We start from the raw sequence: 18,495 nt of genomic DNA, 5'->3' as shown, positions 1-18,495 counted from the left end.
AAGTTGTAGCACTGGAGCTTTGGAGGGTGGCCCAAACTGTGTTTGACTACAATTTACAATGCCTGAGATCAGGGGGAACAAAAAAGCTTCTCAGTACAGCAAACTGTCCATGTTGAGCTTCCTTTTAGTAACGTCTGAAGGCAGCTCTAAAGCTTAAGTTCAATGCAAGCTTTGCAAGAGCAAGGTCTCAGAGAGACAAAGAGAGAAAGAAACAGACTGAGAGACAGAAAGAAAGTGTGTGTGAGAGGGAAAGACAAAGCCACTGAGAGCCAGAGAGCCAGGGACAGAGAGAGATGGAGAGATGAACAGAGAAGGAACGAGGGATAGGAAGAGAGACAAAGATACCGAAAGACAGACAGAAAGAGAAGGAGAAACAGAAAGAAAGGAATGGAGGGAAAGACAGAGAGAGACAATGAGAGTCAGAGAGAGGTCCTACTGCAAATCTTTCTTTCTCTCTGCTCTGAAAAAATGGTAAATTTGGGTTTAATTATTACCTGTTGTTGATCCCAAGTCTCTAGTTTGTAATGGAAATGTGATTGAGGAGGAATCTGCTCTATTCTTGGCCCATTAAATCTATGTGTCTTCCCTCCTGGATGCTCCATTATTGTCATTTTGGGGTGTACTCACAGAAGGACAAATATAGGTTGACAATGGAATGCTTAATCATATTTATCCTAAAATGAGATCATAAGTCAAGGGAGCAGGAAGAACAAATCTCCTAAGAGATAGTAAATTTTGGGAAGGATACAGTCCTCCTTGGGAGAGAGTGAAGGAATGTGCAAAAGGGAGATGAGTAATCAGGAGTCCAGGAATCTTTTTTTTCTATTTGACTCTTTTATTATTACTATTTTTTTAATGTTCTACAATCACTACCATAAAACTTAGATTTTTACCCCACCACCACAGCTACCCACCACCACCTCCCTCCCTCCCCAAGACAGCATACAATTCTATATAGGATCTACATATACTTTCCTATTGAATACGTTTTCACTATAGTCATGCTATGTAGATAAACTAAAATAAAAGGAAGAAATCATATAACAAATCAAAACATAATACACACACACACACACACACACACACACACACACACACGGTCTGCTACATTCTGCGAATGAATTCCATAGTTCTTTCTCTGAGTGTGGAAGGCATTTTGCCTTAGAAAACCATTGGGATTTTTTTTTTAAGTTCTTGCTTTATTAGGAAGTTCCAAGTCTACCAGAAAAAGCTCTCGCACACTGGGGTCGTTGCTGTGCACAAAGTTCTTCTGGTTCTGCTCCTTTTGCTCAGCATCAGATCATATAAGTCCTTCCAGGCCTCCCGGAAGTCTTCTTGTTCATCATTTCCTATTGCACAATAGTACTCCAGTACATTCATATACCATAATTTATTCAACCATTCCCCAATTGATGGGCATCCCCTTGATTTCCAGCTTTTGGCAACTACAAAGAGTGCTGCTATAAATATTGTTGTACATGTGAGACACTTTCCCATTGTTATGATCTCTTGGGGATAGAGTCCTAGAAGCAATATTGCTGGGTGAAAGGGTATGCACATTTTTGTAGCCCTTTGGGCATAGTTCCAAACTGCTCTCCAGAATGGTTGGATGAGCTCACAGCTCCCCCAACAATGAATTAGTATTCAAACTCTCCAACATTTATCATTTTCCTGTTCTGTCATGTTTGCCAGTCTTATGGGTGTGATGTGGTATCTCAGAGTTGTTTTGATTTGCATCTCTCTAATCAAAAGTGATTTAGAGCATTTTTTCATATGATTGTAGATATCTTTAATTTCCTCCTCTGAAAAGTCCCTGTTCATCTTAATGATTTCAGAAATACGAATCTATCCTATGTTTCTCCTCATGTTGTATCACATGGCCCTGACATCCCAGATTTTCACCTCATGCCTCACAGTTTCTCTCAGTCTCTGAAATAACTGAGATAACTGTTGGTTGCCCATACTAGGTTCCCCTACATTCTTATCTCCACCCCCTGGATTCTCTAGTTCCCTTCTCCCCATTAAAATTTACTTGTTATTTGTCTTTCCTGTTTTTTATGTAATAGAAGTTTGGACTTTATTGCCTCAGGGCTACCACTTGCTTTGATTTACTTGTGAAGATATTTCTTTTCAGTATGTTGTAATCTCCTTGAGAGAAAGGGCTACATCTCCATTCTTTTTGCATCACTAATGCCTAACATAGTACTTGGTATATAGTAAGTGATTAATAAATGTTTGTTAATTGACTTACTAATAAATCCACAAGGTATACTCTTTCCTCCTTAAATAACTGGTGTAAAAAATCCTGGGACACATGCTAGCTCCAATTCGCAAAGATATTAACTCATTTGCCTAGATCAAAGGCCCTTTCCCTGGTACTCTGCATTTCACATTCATCTAGCTACCTCCTTTACTGTGTATGGTTGAAATGGATCAGTGAGAGAGATTTGGGAACCATTCTCAGTTCACTTTAACTACAGGCCAACATCCAGATCTGCCAGATGAAATAAAGAAGGAATTTGAGGAAATCTGTGAACGTTTTGGAATTAGGAAGGATCAAATTATAGATTTCTCCAAGGATGGTAAGTTCTGCTCAGCTCTGTCTCTAATTCTTCATTTTCCATCTGTGACCTAGAGGAGAGAATTTCATAGAATGGAATCATTCCCAGTTTGACTCCCCTTTTCCTCACTCAGACAAGCTTAGTTCACTTAACTTTGGGATAGTGACAGAAAACTCTGAGAAAGATTCATGTCTGAGAATCATTGGTATCCTGCTTTGTCTCTACAGATCGATGTGAAATAGTGATAAGGAACTTCACCCTGGCATGCAGGTTTGTTCTCTTCAACTGTGGGATTATTGCCTGAGAGTCATATTTCATTAGAAAACCACAGCAGGTTGCTCTGGGTCTTCAACTGCATGTGTGTGTGTGTGTCTGTATGTACATATATACATATGTGTGTATATGTATGTGTGTATACATATATGCATACATACATATAGATACACATATATGTATATACATACATACATATATATATATATATATATGATACAAATCAGCTGGTGAGACGCTACTGGACTTGGGTCTTGTTAGACTCTTCAGCAGTGCTTGCCCTCTCCTTTGTCACCTTGACATTTTCTGATAAGGCAAGTGGTCATGTTGGGGGACTGAGGGTGATTCACATTCTCTTTTTCCTAAAGGTCATTTTAATTATGTCCCTTGCCACTTTATCTTCCAAAAGTTGCTATATATGAGAAAATATGCAGGTGTGGAATGGTTAGAGAGTCACCACTTAAAGGGAAGATAAGAAAAGGAATCAAACCAAGGAATTGGGAGAAGGATGTGGAGGGATTTCAGGGTTAGGAAACGGGGGAAGTATCTTGCTAAGGTTTTGGCATGGTGATTGGAATGAAAATCTGGATTTGTAATTCATTCGATCCAGTACATTAAATTCATCTGTCTAATTCAGGAAGCATTTCTGGGCTTCTCAACCTTCTAAAGCTTTATTTCCTAGTCTGAGCATAATAGGAATAAGGATTTTTATCTGGCCGCTTTTCATCCTTATCAAATTCCATTCACGATGAGCTCCCCAATCACCTCATGCAATATTACTGAATGTCCTGAAGTCTGTCTCCGTAGCTACTTTTTTATGGTTCGAAATTACATCTAGGACGTGAATTTTTCATCTTTCTTCCAAGTTCTACCTCTTATTTCCAATTCCTAAGTGAATTTGTGATATTTTATAATCAAGATTCTTTCACTGTGTCACAGGAATTCCTAGGATGAAACATCCCTCTGTTACTGCAAAACAGTCCTATTTCCTCCAAAGAATTGTTGATATGGATGACGAAAATTTCTACTGGCTTTCTATTCTCTTCTTCTAAGTCAAGGCGGATGCTATTCCTCTCCCTGCTCTGCCTTGTCACAAGCAGCACTCTTGTCTTCAAATGTCTAATAAATGATTAATCTAGTACACTGTGTCCTAAATAAATTGGGTATCTGGGGGAGATTGAAGAGCAGTAGTTAGAGGAGGTGTTATCAGGTTTATGAGAAATTACCAAGGCACCTCAACTGATAGAATTTTATGTGTGCATGTTATGAATTCCTTTCATTTTTACATGATAGACATTAATGATTATTCAGTATCTATTTATCCAGTGAATCTTTACTAACAACTTATTACCCTTTCTAGGCTACCCTCTTTCTCCCATCCCCTCCTACTAGTCACCAGTTTGGCACTTCCAGGACTTCAAATTTCATGCTTAAGGAGATGACTACCCTCAAGTTTGCTAACAAAGTTGCTGTGCAATCATTCTTCTCAAAGGAGTTCAAGTTTCTAAAGGCATCCTTACTCTTAATAGTTAGCCAGTAGAGTCAGGTAACACTAAGAAAAAGCATCTATTAAATTGTCCAGAGTAAGAACACTTAGAGTAACACAATAAGAAACCATAAGTAAGATGAAGGAATTCTTACTCATTTTTCTTTCTGTCTTTAGGAGGCTAATTCTTGGTTAATCTGCTTGGAAGTTGTCTTCTTCTTTCTTGATGTTTTTGGGTTTTTTTGAGTCCATTCCATTCTCACCACTTATTCCTGTTAATTTGTCTGAAATTAGTTTGAAACCTCTTCTTTCTATTGTCAGTGTCTTCATACTCATCTTGAGACTGACCAACTTCATGCCTCTTGGATTAAGGACTGCGAAAGCCCACATAGTTCTCTGCTTTCTGCCCAAGCTTCTAAGAGAAAACTGACCACAAGTTAAAAGGCACCTTTCCATCAGGCATGGAAACCTCATCGATTTTAACAAATGCACTGCACCATCTTCTCCCCACCCCACTGAATTATAATACATTTTTTGTCACATGGTTGAATAGGAAGTGTTTTATTTCTTTCAATGTTTGTGAGAGTAGGGAGTATGTATCTACAACCATCAACAAATATTATATGTTTGGGGAAAAGGTAGAAGCATTTCCAATAAGTTCAGAGTGAAACAAAGATGTCCATTATTGCTACTATTTTTCAATATTATGCTATAAATGTTAACTTTAACAATAAAAGAAGAAAAACAAATTGAAAATTAGAATAAGCAAAGAAGAAACAAAGCCATCACTCTTTGCAGGTGATATAATGGTATACTGGAGAGAATCCTACAGAATCAGGTAAAAAAAATGCTTAATAAACAGATTTAGTAAAGTAGCAGGATATAAAACAAACCAACATAAATTATTAGAATTTGTATATATATATAATATATATTTATACATATATGTATGTATATATGTATGCATATATACACACATATATAGTACTATACCTATATTAGCACAAATACAAAACACTTTTCATACAAATTCAGATAAAAATTATTGGAAAAATATCAGTTAACATGGGTAGGCTAAGCTAATATAATAAAAAAATAATTCTACTTATATTAAATTACTTATTCAATGCCTTATCAATCAAATTATCAAAAACTAATTTTGTAGAGCTAGAAAAAGCAAAACTTGTCTGGAAGAACAAAAGGTCCAGAATATCAAGGGAACTGATGGAAGCAAATGCAAGGGAAAGAGAATTAGCTGTTCCAGATTGTAAACTGTACTATAAAACATGAATCATCAAAAATACTTGGTACTGGCTAAGAAACAGAGCAGTGGATCAGGGGAATATGCTAGGTACATAAGACACAACAATCAATGACCATAGTAATCTACTAATTGTTAAACCCAAAGACTTCTGCTTCTAGCATAAGAACTTACTTTTCAACAAAATCTGCTGGGAAAACTGGAAAATAGTATGACATAAATTAGACATAGATGAATATCTTACACCCTATACCAAGACGAAGTCAAAATGAGCACATGATTTAGATATAAAGAATATAAGAAATCTAGGAGAGCAAAGAATAGTTTGCCTGTAAGATCTATAGAGAAGGGAAGAATTAACAATCAAACCTGAGATAGAGAACATCATGAAATGCAAAATGGATGATTTGGTTTACATTAAATTAGAAAATTTTTGTAGAAACAAAATCAATGCACCCAAGATTATAAAGGAAGCACAAAGCTGAGAAACAGTTTTTATATCCAGTATTTATGATACAGGCATCATTTCTAAGATATATAGAGAACTGAGACAAGAGTACAAATAATTTTTGAATTGATAAATGGTGAAAGGATTTGAACATATAGTTTTCAGAGGAATAATTAAAGTTATCTACAGTTATATGAAAAAAATACTGTCATTATTGATTAGAGAAATGCAAATTAAAACAATTCTGAAGTACCGCACCATATCTATCAGATTGGCTAACATGACAAAACAGGAAAATGGTAAATGTTGGAGAAGATGTGGGACAATTAGAAAATTAATGCAATGTTGGTGGAGTTGTGAATTCATCCAACCATTCTGGAAAGCAACTTGGAAACATGCCCAAAGGTCTACAAAACTGTACATACTCTTTGACCCAGCAATATCTCTTCTAGGACTGTATCCCAAAGAGACCATAAAAATGGGAAGAGGTCCAAAATCTACAAAAACATTTATAGTCATTCTTTTTGTGGTGGCCAAGAACTAGAAATCAAGGGGATGTACATGAATTGGGGAAAGGCTGAACAAGTTGTGATATATGAATGCAATGGAATGCCATTGTGCAATAAGAAATGATGAGCAGACAGACTTCAGAAAAACCTGGAAAGACTTATATGAGTTAATGTTGAGTGAAATCAGCAGAACCAGTAGAATATTGTACACAGTAACAGCCACATTATGTAATGACATACTTTGATAGACTTAGTTCTTCTCAGCAATGCAAGGACTTAAGACAACCAACTCCAAAAGACTCATGATGGAAAATGTTGTCCACATCCAGTGAAGGAAATATGAAGTCTGAATGCAGATGGAATCAGGCTATTTGCTCTCATTTTTTTTTTTGTTGCTTTGCTTTTTCTATTGTGGATTCTCCTATTAGTTCTATTTCTTCTTTACATCATCACTAATGTGAAAATACATTTAATATGTTTGCATAAGTAGAAAAATAAAAGATTTTATGCCATCTTAGGGAGAGGGCAAAGGAAGGTGGGAGGGAAAATTTAAAAGAGAATTTCATATGTTAGTGAATGTTGAAAATCAAAAAATAATTAATTATATTATTTAAAAAAAGAAAGACATAGAAAGAGAAATTCTATTTAAAATACCTGTGGACAACATACCGTACTTGGAAGGCTATCAACCAACACAAACCCAGGAACTACACAAAGACAATTATAAAACACTTTTACACACATCAAATCTAAAGAATTTAAAATATTCAATAGTTTATGGAAAGGCTGACTCAAAATAACAAAAACAATAATTCTACCCAAAATTATTTACTTATTCATTATCATACAACTCAAGCCACCCCAAAATTAATTTATATAAGAGAAAAAATCACAAAATTCACGTGAGAGAACAAAATGAAAAGAATATCAAGAGAGTTAATGAAATTAATGCAAATAAAAGTGGCTTAGCTGTACCATGTCCCAAAACTATCTGGTATTGGCTAAAAAGTAGAACTATGGATCAATGGAATAAATTAACTAAAAAAAGACACAGTGGGGAGGCAGAGGTAAGATGGCAGAATAGAAGGATGGATCTGTAGAAGTTGTCCCCCTACAATACATAAAATACCTGTAAAAAATGACTCTAAACAAATTCCAGAGCAGCAGAAGCCACCAAACGATAAGAGTGAAAGAGATTTCCAGCCCAAGGCAGCCTTCAAGGCCAAGAGGAAAGGTTTATAACACTGGGCTCAGAATGGAGAGCAGCAAACTTTGGCCATGCATTTCAGCACCGACAGAACCAGAGCAAGTATCAGGGTGCCACCAGCAGTGGCTGGATTTCCCAGATTCCTCAACCCACAAATGCCAAAGACACCTTCAAAGGTCAGTGAGAACTATCTTCCACATAGGTGAGAAGGGAGCAGGGTGCTCCCCTAGGTCAAGCCCCAGGAAACAACAGCGTTCAGTTTTGGAGCTCTCAGACTAAAGACCCTAGGGTAATTGAGCACCTGATCTGAATCTCAGCCCTGAGTGGCAGTCCTGGAGTGAGGAGAAGCACTGGCTGGTGGAGCTAGTGGAGGCTCTGGAGTGGGAACCCTACTCACAGATTCTGGGCAGAAGAGTGCTTGTGGTTGCTCACAGACCAGAGGGTAGGCCAGGAGAGTGGTAAACTCTTCTCCCTTGATTGTGCCTCCTTGGAACAACTGAGAACTTACAAGTGTATAGAGTACACCCTCCTCTTGACAAAGGACTCAAAAGTTGATTAACTGACTGGAAAAATGCCACAAAAAGGGAAAAAATAAGATTATGTAAGGGTACTTTTTTGGTGAACAGAAATTTTGTTCCATCCTTTCAGATGAGAAAGAGCAATGCATACCATCAGAGAAAGACATAAAAGTCAAGGCTTCTGCATCCAAAACCTATAAAATATATATGCATCTCAGGCCATGAAAGAGCTCAGAAAGGATTTTGAAAATCAAGTAAGAGAGGCAGAAGAAAAATTGGGAAGAGAAATGAGAGTGATGCAAGAAAATCATGAAAAGCAAGTCAACAGCTTGCTAAAGGAGACTAACTCAAATGGCAAAAGAGGTCCAGAAAGCCAATTAGAAGAATAAAACTTTAAAAAGTAAAATTAGCCAAATGTAAATGGAGGTTCAAAAGCTCACTGAAGAAAATAGTTCTTGATTTTCTGCTTCCAGGAGCAAGATGACAGAGTGATGGCTAACTGCTATCTCCCTCCCCTTGTTGACCTTGACCAGCCCAGAGATTAATTCCCCAGAAAAAAACCTGGAACAGTGGGAGCAGCAGAAGGGGAAAACAGACTCTCAGTGCAGAAGGCAAGAAAGATCTCTAAGGAGGGCTCCTTTTGCTACGGGCAAAGGCAACCAGTGCAGGATCGGAGCTGTCCCAGACAGTCGAATATCAAGAAACCAGGAGAAGATTCTGAACCCTGGGGGGGGGGGGGGGGGGGGGGAGTGAAGCCAGCAACTGCCAACACCAGGACCACAGACATGCCTCAGCAGCCCAGTGGACTCAGGAAGATACTAGGGGCAGAAATCTGAACTTACCTATGCTCAAGGTGAGCAGAGAAGCCGCCAGTGTTCATACCACCCATCCCCCACACTTAACTAGTTAACCTCAGGGTAACTGCAGGAAAATTTAAAAAGACATGACCATCCCCTGCTTTGAAACACCAGCCAGCTCAGGACCAAGAAGCTGCAGCATTTAATTTCTAGCTGAAAGAACCAGAGGCCACAACACACAAAGCCTCAAGTTTTAGGCACAAAAACTGTGGGACAGAGCTCCCTGTCCCACAAATGCAAAGATCTACCTTAAAAGCCAGGAAAAGGGTTATAGTCATGACTAAAACACAAAGCAGAAAAGAAAAGACAATAGAACCTTTCTACGGGGATGAGGACCAAAACCCCAATAACAAAGAGGTCAGCATTGAGACTGTACTCCCATCTGAAACTTCAGAAGTGAATTTGAACTGGTCGGAAGCACAAAGAGCTTTCTTGGAAGAGCACAAGAAGGATTTTAAAATCCAAATTAGAGAAACAAAAGAAAAACTGGCCAATGATTTTAAAAATATGAAAAAAGAATTCACTGAAGAGAACGGTGCCTTAAAAAGGAAAATTGAAGAAATGGAAAAGGAAGTACAAAACCTAACTAGAGAAAATAACTCCTTAAAAGGAACAACTGGAAAGATGGAAAAGGAGGTGCAAAAAGTAACTGAAGAAAACAATTGGAAAAAAATTCAGGCAAGTAGAAGCTAATGAGTCTAGGAGACACCAAGAATTAGTCAAACAGAAACCAAAGAATGAAAACATAGAAGAAAATGTAAAATATCTAATTGGAAAAGTAACTGGTCTGAAAAACAAACCCAGGAGAGAAAATATAAGGATTATTGGTCTACCAGAAAGCCATGATGAAAGAAAGAGCCTGGGACAGGGGGGCAGAGCCGAGACAGCAGAGTAGAAAGACACATATACTCTAGTGCTTCACCTACAGCCCACAAAATCCCTGTAAAAAATGACTCTCAATGAATTCTAGAGCAGCAGAAGCCACAGAACAACAGAATGAAAGAGGTTTCTAGCCAAAGGTAACTTGGAAGGCCAACAGGAAAGGTCTATCTCATGGGACGCTGAGCAGAGCAGAGCCCAGCCCTGGCAATGCACCACTGGGAGGAACAGTACCTGAAGAGACTTCCAGGGCAGAATTCCTAGCAAGGAGGGTCCAAGATCCCTCATCCCACAAGTGACGAAAGAAGTTCCAAAGGTCAGTGTGGGAAGGCTTTCCCAGCTGGGCAACAGGGGAACTGGGTTCCCCCAGCACTAACCCCAGGTGGTAGCAGCAGTGGGAGGCAGGTAGCTACTGTGGTCACAGAAGCAGCCTGGGTCCATTGTCCAGGCAGCTCAGCTTAAAGGCTCTGGGGGAATTGAGGAGCTGATCTAAACCTCAGACCTCAGTGGTGGCCCCACCCCCACCCAAAGCCCCTGAGGAAATTGAGCAACTGATTTGAATCTCAACCTTGTACTGAGGAGAGGAGAAGCACTAGGACTCTCCTCTTGACAAAGGATTCAGAAAAATGCCCAAAAAGGGGGGAAAAAAGTAAGAGCATAGAAGGTTACTTTCTTGGTGAATAGGTGTCTCCTTTCATCCTTTCACATGAGGAAGAACAAGCATATAACTCATAAAAGAGATAAGAAAAATCCTGCTCAATGGAAGAGAAAAAGGAGAAGATGAGAGGAGAAAAGTGAAGCATACTCTCTTCACATATGGCTCAAGGAGGTAATAAGCTCACTAAATTGGGAATGAAAATCTATCTTACACTACAGGAAAGTAGGGGAGGAGGGGACAGGTGGGGTGAGGGAGATGATGGAAGGGAGGGCAATTGGGAGAAGGAAGTAAGTAGTAGTAAACACTTTTGGGAAGGGACAAGGTCAAATGAGAGAATAAAAAAAGTAGGGGGGACCACGTAGGATAGAGGGCAATACAGTTAGTATTACACAACATGATTATTGTGGAAGTCTTTTGCAAAACGACACATATATAGCCGATATTGAACTGTTTGCCTTCTCAGTGGGGATAGGTAGAGAGGGAAGGAGGGAGAGAAGTTGGAATTAAAAGTATTAGAAATGAATGTAGAAAATTACTATTGCACATAACTGCGAAATAAGAAACTCAGGTAATGAGGTACAGAAATTTATGTTGCCCCACAAGAAGAAAAAGAAGATGGGTCAAAGGGAAGGATAGCATGTGACAGAAGGGAGGGTACATTGAGAGAAGGGGTAATCAGAATGCAAGGTATTATGGGGAGGAGGAAGGGGAGAGATGGGGAGAAAAATTGGAACTCAATATTTTGTGGAAATAAATGTCGAAATGTAAAAATAAAGAAATACATTTTTTTTAAAAAATAAATAAATGTTTAAGAAAAAAAAAGAAATAGAAAGAACCTGGACAATACCATCCAAGAAATCATCAAGGAAAATTGCCCAGAGGTCCTAGATTCAGAGGGCAAAATAGTCATAGAAAGAATGCACCGTTCACCTCCTGAATGGGAAAACAAACAAAAAACACCAAGGAATATCGTTGCCAAATTCCAAAACTGTCAAATGAAAGAGAAAATAGGGGAAGCAATAAGAAAGAAACAATTCAAATATGGAGGAACTACAGTCAGGATCACACAGGAGCTTACAGCTTCTACATTAAAAGATCAAAGAAATTAGAATCCAATATTCTGTAAGGCAAAGGAGCTGGGACTACAACCAAGGATTAATTACCCAACAAAGTTGAGCACTTTTCAGGCAAGGAGATGGACATTCAAGGTAATGAGGGATTTGCAGACCATCCTGATGAAAAGGACAGAACTCAACAGAAAATTTGATCTTCAAATGCAGGTCTCAAGAGAGGCATAAAAAGGTAAACAGGGGGAAAAGAGTTGTTACACAATATGCGCAAACTGTTTACATCCCTGTAAGGGAAGATAATATTTGTTACTCTTGAGACTTATATATTTATTATGAAATGTAAAAGGGATATACATAGATAGAGGAAGTGGGTATAAATGAAATGATGTGATGATAACAAATGTGATTTAAGGGTGCAAAGGGATTATAATAGAAGATGTGAAAATGGGTAGACAGAAAAAAAATAAATTCCATCATAGGAAGATGCACAAAAATATATTACAGTAGAGGGAAAGAGGGGAGGGAGATGAGTATTGTTTGAGAAGTACTCTCATCTGATTGCATTCAAGACGGGTACAACAAACTCAGTTAAGTATAGAAATACAACTAGCTCTATAGACAATAGGAGGGGAAGGGGGAAAGAAAAGGGAGGGGAGGTTAAAAGAGAAGGAATAAGTAGTAAAAGAAAAAGGGATTAAAAGGAAAGGGGACTGAAAGAAGGGAGGGAAGACTGAGAGAGGCTGTGGTCAAAATTTAAAACTCTGTTGAGGAGGGTAAGGGAGAATGGAGGACTAAAAGCTTGAACAAGGGGAAAGGGGATGGAGGGAAAGAAACAAGAAGTAATCATAACTGTGAATATGCATGGAATGAACTCTCCCATAAAATGGAGGCTGACAGCATAACGGAATAAAAACAATATCTGAAAATATGTTGTTTACATGAAACACATTTGAAAAGGGGAGATACACATAGGGCAAAGATAAAAGGTTGGAGCACAATTTATTGTGCTTTAACTGATGTTAAAAAAAGCAGGGATAGCAATCCTACTCTCAGACAAAGGAAAAGTAGAAATAGACCTAATCAAAAGAGGTAATGAAGAAAACTATATCCTGATAAAAGGCACCATGGACAACAAAGCAATCTCATTGCAAAACATATACGTTCCAAGTGATATAGCATCCAGATTCTTAGAGGAGAAGTTAAGGTAGTTACAGGAAGAAATATACAGCAAAACTATACTAGTGGGGGACCTCAACTTCCTCCTCTCTGAACTTGATAAATCTAACCTCAAAATAAACAAGAAAGAAGTTAAGGAGGTAAATAGAACTCTGGAAAAGGTAGATATGCTAGATCTCTGGAGAAAATTGAATGGGGATAGAAAGGAATATACCTTTTTCCTCAGCAGTACATGGCATACATATAAAAATTCACCATGTACTAGGGCAGAAAAAACTCACAATCCAGTGCAGAAAGGCAGAGATAGTCAATGCATCCTTCTCAGATCATAATGCAATAAAACTTATATGTAATCAAAGGTCATGGAAACAAATCAAAAACTAATTGGAAACTAAACAATCTAATCCTAAAGAAAGAGTGGATTAAACAACAAATAATATGAACAATCAACAACTATATTCCAGACAATGACAATAATGACACAACCTACCAAATGTTATGGGATACCACAAAAGCAGTTCATAGGGGAAGTTCTATATCTTTGAGCACCTACATGAATGAAATAAAGAAAGAGGAGATCAATAAATTGGGCATGCAGTTGAAAAAGCTCAAAAAAGAAGAAATTGAAATTCCCCAAGTAAATACCAAATCAGAAATACTGACAGCCAAAGGAGAGATTAGTAAAACAGAAATTAAGAAAAGTACCTGAACTAATAAATAAAACTAAGAGTTGGTTTTATGAAAAAAACCAACAAATTTGATAAACCTTTGGTCAAATTAATTTTAAAAAAGAAAGAAAAAATCAAATTGCCAATATCAAAAATGAAAAGGGTGAACTCACCTCCAATGAGGAGGATGTTAAAACAATAATAAGAAATTACTTTCTGCAGCTGTATGCCCATAAATTCGACAATCTAAATGAGATGGATGATTTAAAAGATACATATTTCCCAGACTAACAAAAGAGGAAGTTGAATACATAAATAACTAAATCTCAGAAAAAGAAATTGAACAAGCCATCAATGAAATCCCTAGGAAAAAATCTCCAGAGCCAGATGGATTCACAAGTGAATGCTAACAAACATTTAAAGAAAAGTTAATTCCAATAATATATAGACTATTTAGGAAAATTGGGGAAGAAGGATTCCTCTCAAATTCTTTTTATGATACAAATATGCTTTTGACATTTAACCAAGAAGAGACAAAACAGAGAAAATTATAGACCAATTTGTCTAATGAATATAGATGCAAAAATTTCAAATAAGATTTAACAAAAGAATACAGCAATTAATCACGAGAATAATACATTATGATCAGATAGGATTTACACCAGGTATGCAGAGCTGGTTCAATATTAGGGAAACTATCAACATTATTGAACATATCGACAAAAAGACTAACAGAAACCACATGATTATCTCAATAGATGCAGAAAAGTTTTTGACAAAATATAACACCTATTCCTATTGTGAAAACACTGGAGAACATAGGAAGAAATGCAACTTTCCAAAAAATAATAAGCAGTGTCTGACTAAAACCTTCACCAAGCATTATATGCAATGGGAGTAAGTTAGATACGTTTCCAATAAGATCAGGGGTGAAAGAAGGATATCCATTATCACCACTATTATTCCATATGGTACTACAAATATTAGTTGTAGCAATAAGAGAAGAAAAACAAATTGAAGGAATTAGAAAAAGAAAAGAAGAAACTAAGTTATTACTCTTTGCAGATGATATGATGATATACTTAAAAAATTCCAGAGAATCAAGTAAAAAACTGCTTGAAATAATAAACTTTGGCAAAGTTGCAAGTTACAAAATGAACTCACAGAAATCTTCTGCATTTCGAAATATTACTAAAAAGAACAACAGCAAGAGACAGAAAGAGTAATTCCATTTAAAGCTACTGTAGACACTGTAAAATATTTTCAAGTCTACCTGCCAAGACAAACCCAGAGACTATATGAACACAGTTGCAAAACACTTGTCACACAAATAAAGTCAGATTTAAGTAATTGGAAAAACATCAGTTGTTCTTGGGTGGGCTGAGCCATTGTAACAAAAATGACAATTCTGCCTAAATTAATTTACTTATTCAGGGACATACCAATCAAACTCTCAGATAATTAATTTGTAGAGATGGAAAAATTAATATCAAAATTCATCTGGAAGAACAAAAGGTTCAGAATATCCAGGAAACTAATGAAAGGAAATGCTGGGAAAGGTAGCCTAGCTCTACCAGAGATCTAATTGGATTATAAAGCAGCAATTATCGATAGCACTTAGTACTGGCTAAGAAACACAAGGCTAGACCAGTGGAATAGGTTAGGTACCCAAGGCACAGTACTCAATGAATATAACACTCTGCTGTTTGGTAAACCCAAGGACCTCAGTTTCTGGGATAGGAACTCACTGTTTCTCAAAAACTGCTGGGAAAACTGAATAACAGTGTGGAGGAAACTAGGCATAGATCCATGTCTGACACTGTATACAACAATAAAATGTAAATGGGTATATAATCTAGATGTAAAAATTGATACTCTAAACAAACTAGTAGAGCAAGGAATAGGGTATTTATAAGCATTATAAGTATTTATTATTATATTTTTATATTATATACTATATATAATATGGTATATTATATTATAAAATATATTAAATAATATACATTGTATTATGTTATTTTAGTATATATTATATATAATATATTATTATAATATTTATATATTACATATAATATTATATTATTATAACATTATGTAGATATTATATATAATATTATATTATTATAACATTATGTAGATATTATATATAATATTATATTATTATAACATTATGTAGATATTATATATAATAATAAATTATTATATTATATAATATTGCATGTTATATAAATATGTCATATTTATATTATATTACTCTATTTATTAATACTAATTATTATAAGTATTTATAAGTAATAGTATATTTACAATAGTGTATTTATAAGATTTATGGAGAAGGGAAGAATTTTGGATTAAACAAGAGACAGAAAAAATTATTAAGTGCAAAATGGATAATTTTGATTACATCAAATTAAAAAGTTTTGGGGCAAACAAACCTATTTTTTTTTTGCACAAAGTGAGAAAGAATTTTTGCATCTAGTGCCTCTGTTAAAGGTCTCATTTCTACAATATATAGAGAACTCAGTCAAATGTACCAGAATACAAGTCGTTCCCCAATTGATGAATCGTGAAAGGATATGAACAGACAGTTTTCAGAGGAAGAAATCAAAACTATCTAGAGTCATCTGAAAAAATGCTCTAAATCACTACTGATTAGAGATACAAATAAAAACAACTCTGAGATACCACATCACACCTATCAGATTGACTAACATGACAAAAAAGGGTAATGATTAATGTTGGAAAAGATGTGGCAGAGTTGGAACACTAATTCAGTGCTGGTGGCACTGTGAGCTGATGCAGCCCTTCTGGAGAGCAATTTGGAGCTATGCCCAAAGGGCTGCAAAAATGTGTGTACCATTTGATGCACCAATATCACTTGTGAGACTGTATCCCCAAGAGATCATAAAAAAGGGAAAGGGTACCCCATGTACAAAAATATTTATAGCAGCAGCCTTTGTATTGGCCAAAAACTGGAAATCAAGGGAATGCCCATCAATTGCACAATGCCTGAATAAATTGTGGTGTATGAATGTACTGGAATACTATTGTGCTGTAACAAATGATGAACAGAAAGATTTCAGAGAAGATTGGAAAAACTTATATGAACTGATGCTGAGTGAAAGAAACAGAAACAGAGCTTTATACACAGCAACAACCACAGTGTGCGAGGATTTTTTCTGTTAGACTTGGAACTTCATTGCAATGCAAGGACGTAAAAAATTCCCACTCACATACAGAGAAAGAACTATGGAATTCGTTTGCAGAATACAGCAGGTCATTTTCTTTTGTATCATATTTTGGTTTGTTTTGCGATTTCTCCCATTCACTTTAATTCTTCTACACAACATGACTAAGGGGAAAATTTATTAGGAATGTATGTGTGGAACCTATATAAAACCGTGTGCAAACTCGAGGAGAGAGGGGGGAGGGGGAATGAATGGTAGGGAGAGGGAAAAAAGTCTAAGTTACATGGAAGTGATTGTAGAACACTGAAAACAAATAAAATAACAAAAGATATCTAGAAAACAAAAAGAAAAGAGAACAGTTCTTAAAACATTTGAATGTAGCAGATGAAAGCTAACGACTTTATGAGGAATCAAGAAATTACAAAACAAAATCATAAGAATGAAAAAATAGAAGACAATGTGAAGTGCCTCACTGGAAAAACAACTGACCTGGAAAATAGATCCCGGAGAGATAACTTAAAAATTATGGGACTATTTGCAAGCCATAATCGAAAAAAGAGCAAAGACACCAACTTTCATGAAATTATCAAGGAAAACTGTGCTGACATTCTAGATCCACTGGGTAAAATAAATATTAAAAAAATCCACAGATCACCTCCTGAAAGAGATTCAAAAAGGAAAACTCCTTGGAATATTGTAGGCAAATTCCAGAGTTCCCAGGTCAAGGGAAAACTATTGTAAGCACTCAGAAAGAAACAACTTGAGAATTGTGGAAATACAATCAGGATAACACAAGATCTAGCAGCTTCTACATTAAGGGATCGAAGGGTATGGAATATGATATTCCAGAAGTCAAAGAAACTAGGATTAAAACCAAGAATCACCTACCCAGCAAAACTGAGTGTAATACTTCAAGGGAAAAAATGGTCATTCAATGAAAAAAAAAAGGATTTTCAAACATTCTTGATGAAAAGACCAGAGTTGGATAGAAAGTTTGACTTTCAAACACAAGAATCAAGAGAAGCATGAAAAAGTAAAAAGGAAAGAGAAATCATTAGGGGCTTACTAATGTTGAACTGGTTACATTGCTGCATGGAAAGATAATATTTGTAACTCTTGAAAGTTTTCTCAGTATTTGGTTAGTTTGAGGGATTCTGCACATACATATAGACAGAAGGCACAGGGTGAGTTGAATGGGAAGGGATGATATTTGAAAAAATAAAACTAAAAGGTGAGGGAGCAATAAATTGGGAGGAGAAAAGGAGAAATGGAATGGGGCAAATTATCTCTCATAAAAGAGGCAAGAAAAAGCTTTTTCAGTGGAGAGGAAAAGGGAGGGGGTGAGAGGCAAAAAGTGAAGGTTACTCTAATCACATTTAGATGAAAGAGGGAACAACATGCACACTCAATTTGGTATGAAAATCTATCATACACGACAGGAAAGTAGGGGAGAAGCAAATAAGTGGGGTGAGGGGATGATAGAAGGAAGGACAAATGGGAGGAGGTAGTAATTAGAAGTAAACACTTTAGGGGAGGAACAAGGTCAAAAGAGAGAATAGAGTAAATAGGGGAAGGATAGGATAGAGGGAAATACAGCTAGTCCTTCACAACATGAGTGTTGTGAAAGTCTTTTGCAAACCTACACATATATAGCCTATATTGAATCGCTTGCCTTCTCAGTGGGGATGGGTTTGGAGAGAAGCAGGGAGAGAAGTTGGAACTAAAAGTTTTAGGAA

The 18,495-nt window shown here is 36.6% G+C and overlaps 1 protein-coding gene across 1 annotated transcript in view; it reads left to right on the top strand.

Moving 5' to 3' along the window:
• Positions 1-3,964, top strand: part of LOC140526983 (major urinary protein-like) — a 34,977-nt gene extending 31,013 nt beyond the window's left edge. Inside the window, exons 4-6 of the mRNA XM_072643603.1 lie at positions 2,481-2,582; positions 2,789-2,831; positions 3,774-3,964. Coding sequence (XP_072499704.1) covers positions 2,481-2,582; positions 2,789-2,831; positions 3,774-3,783 — 155 coding nt within the window. The 3' untranslated portion in view covers positions 3,784-3,964. The remainder of the gene's footprint in view (positions 1-2,480; positions 2,583-2,788; positions 2,832-3,773) is intronic.
• Positions 3,965-18,495: the final 14,531 nt, after the last annotated feature.

This window comes from Notamacropus eugenii, chromosome 1 (assembly GCF_028372415.1).
Source record: "Notamacropus eugenii isolate mMacEug1 chromosome 1, mMacEug1.pri_v2, whole genome shotgun sequence".
Taxonomy (NCBI): domain Eukaryota; kingdom Metazoa; phylum Chordata; class Mammalia; order Diprotodontia; family Macropodidae; genus Notamacropus; species Notamacropus eugenii.
Note: the sequence above shows the minus strand (reverse complement) of the source record. Positions and strands in the feature narration are given on the sequence as shown.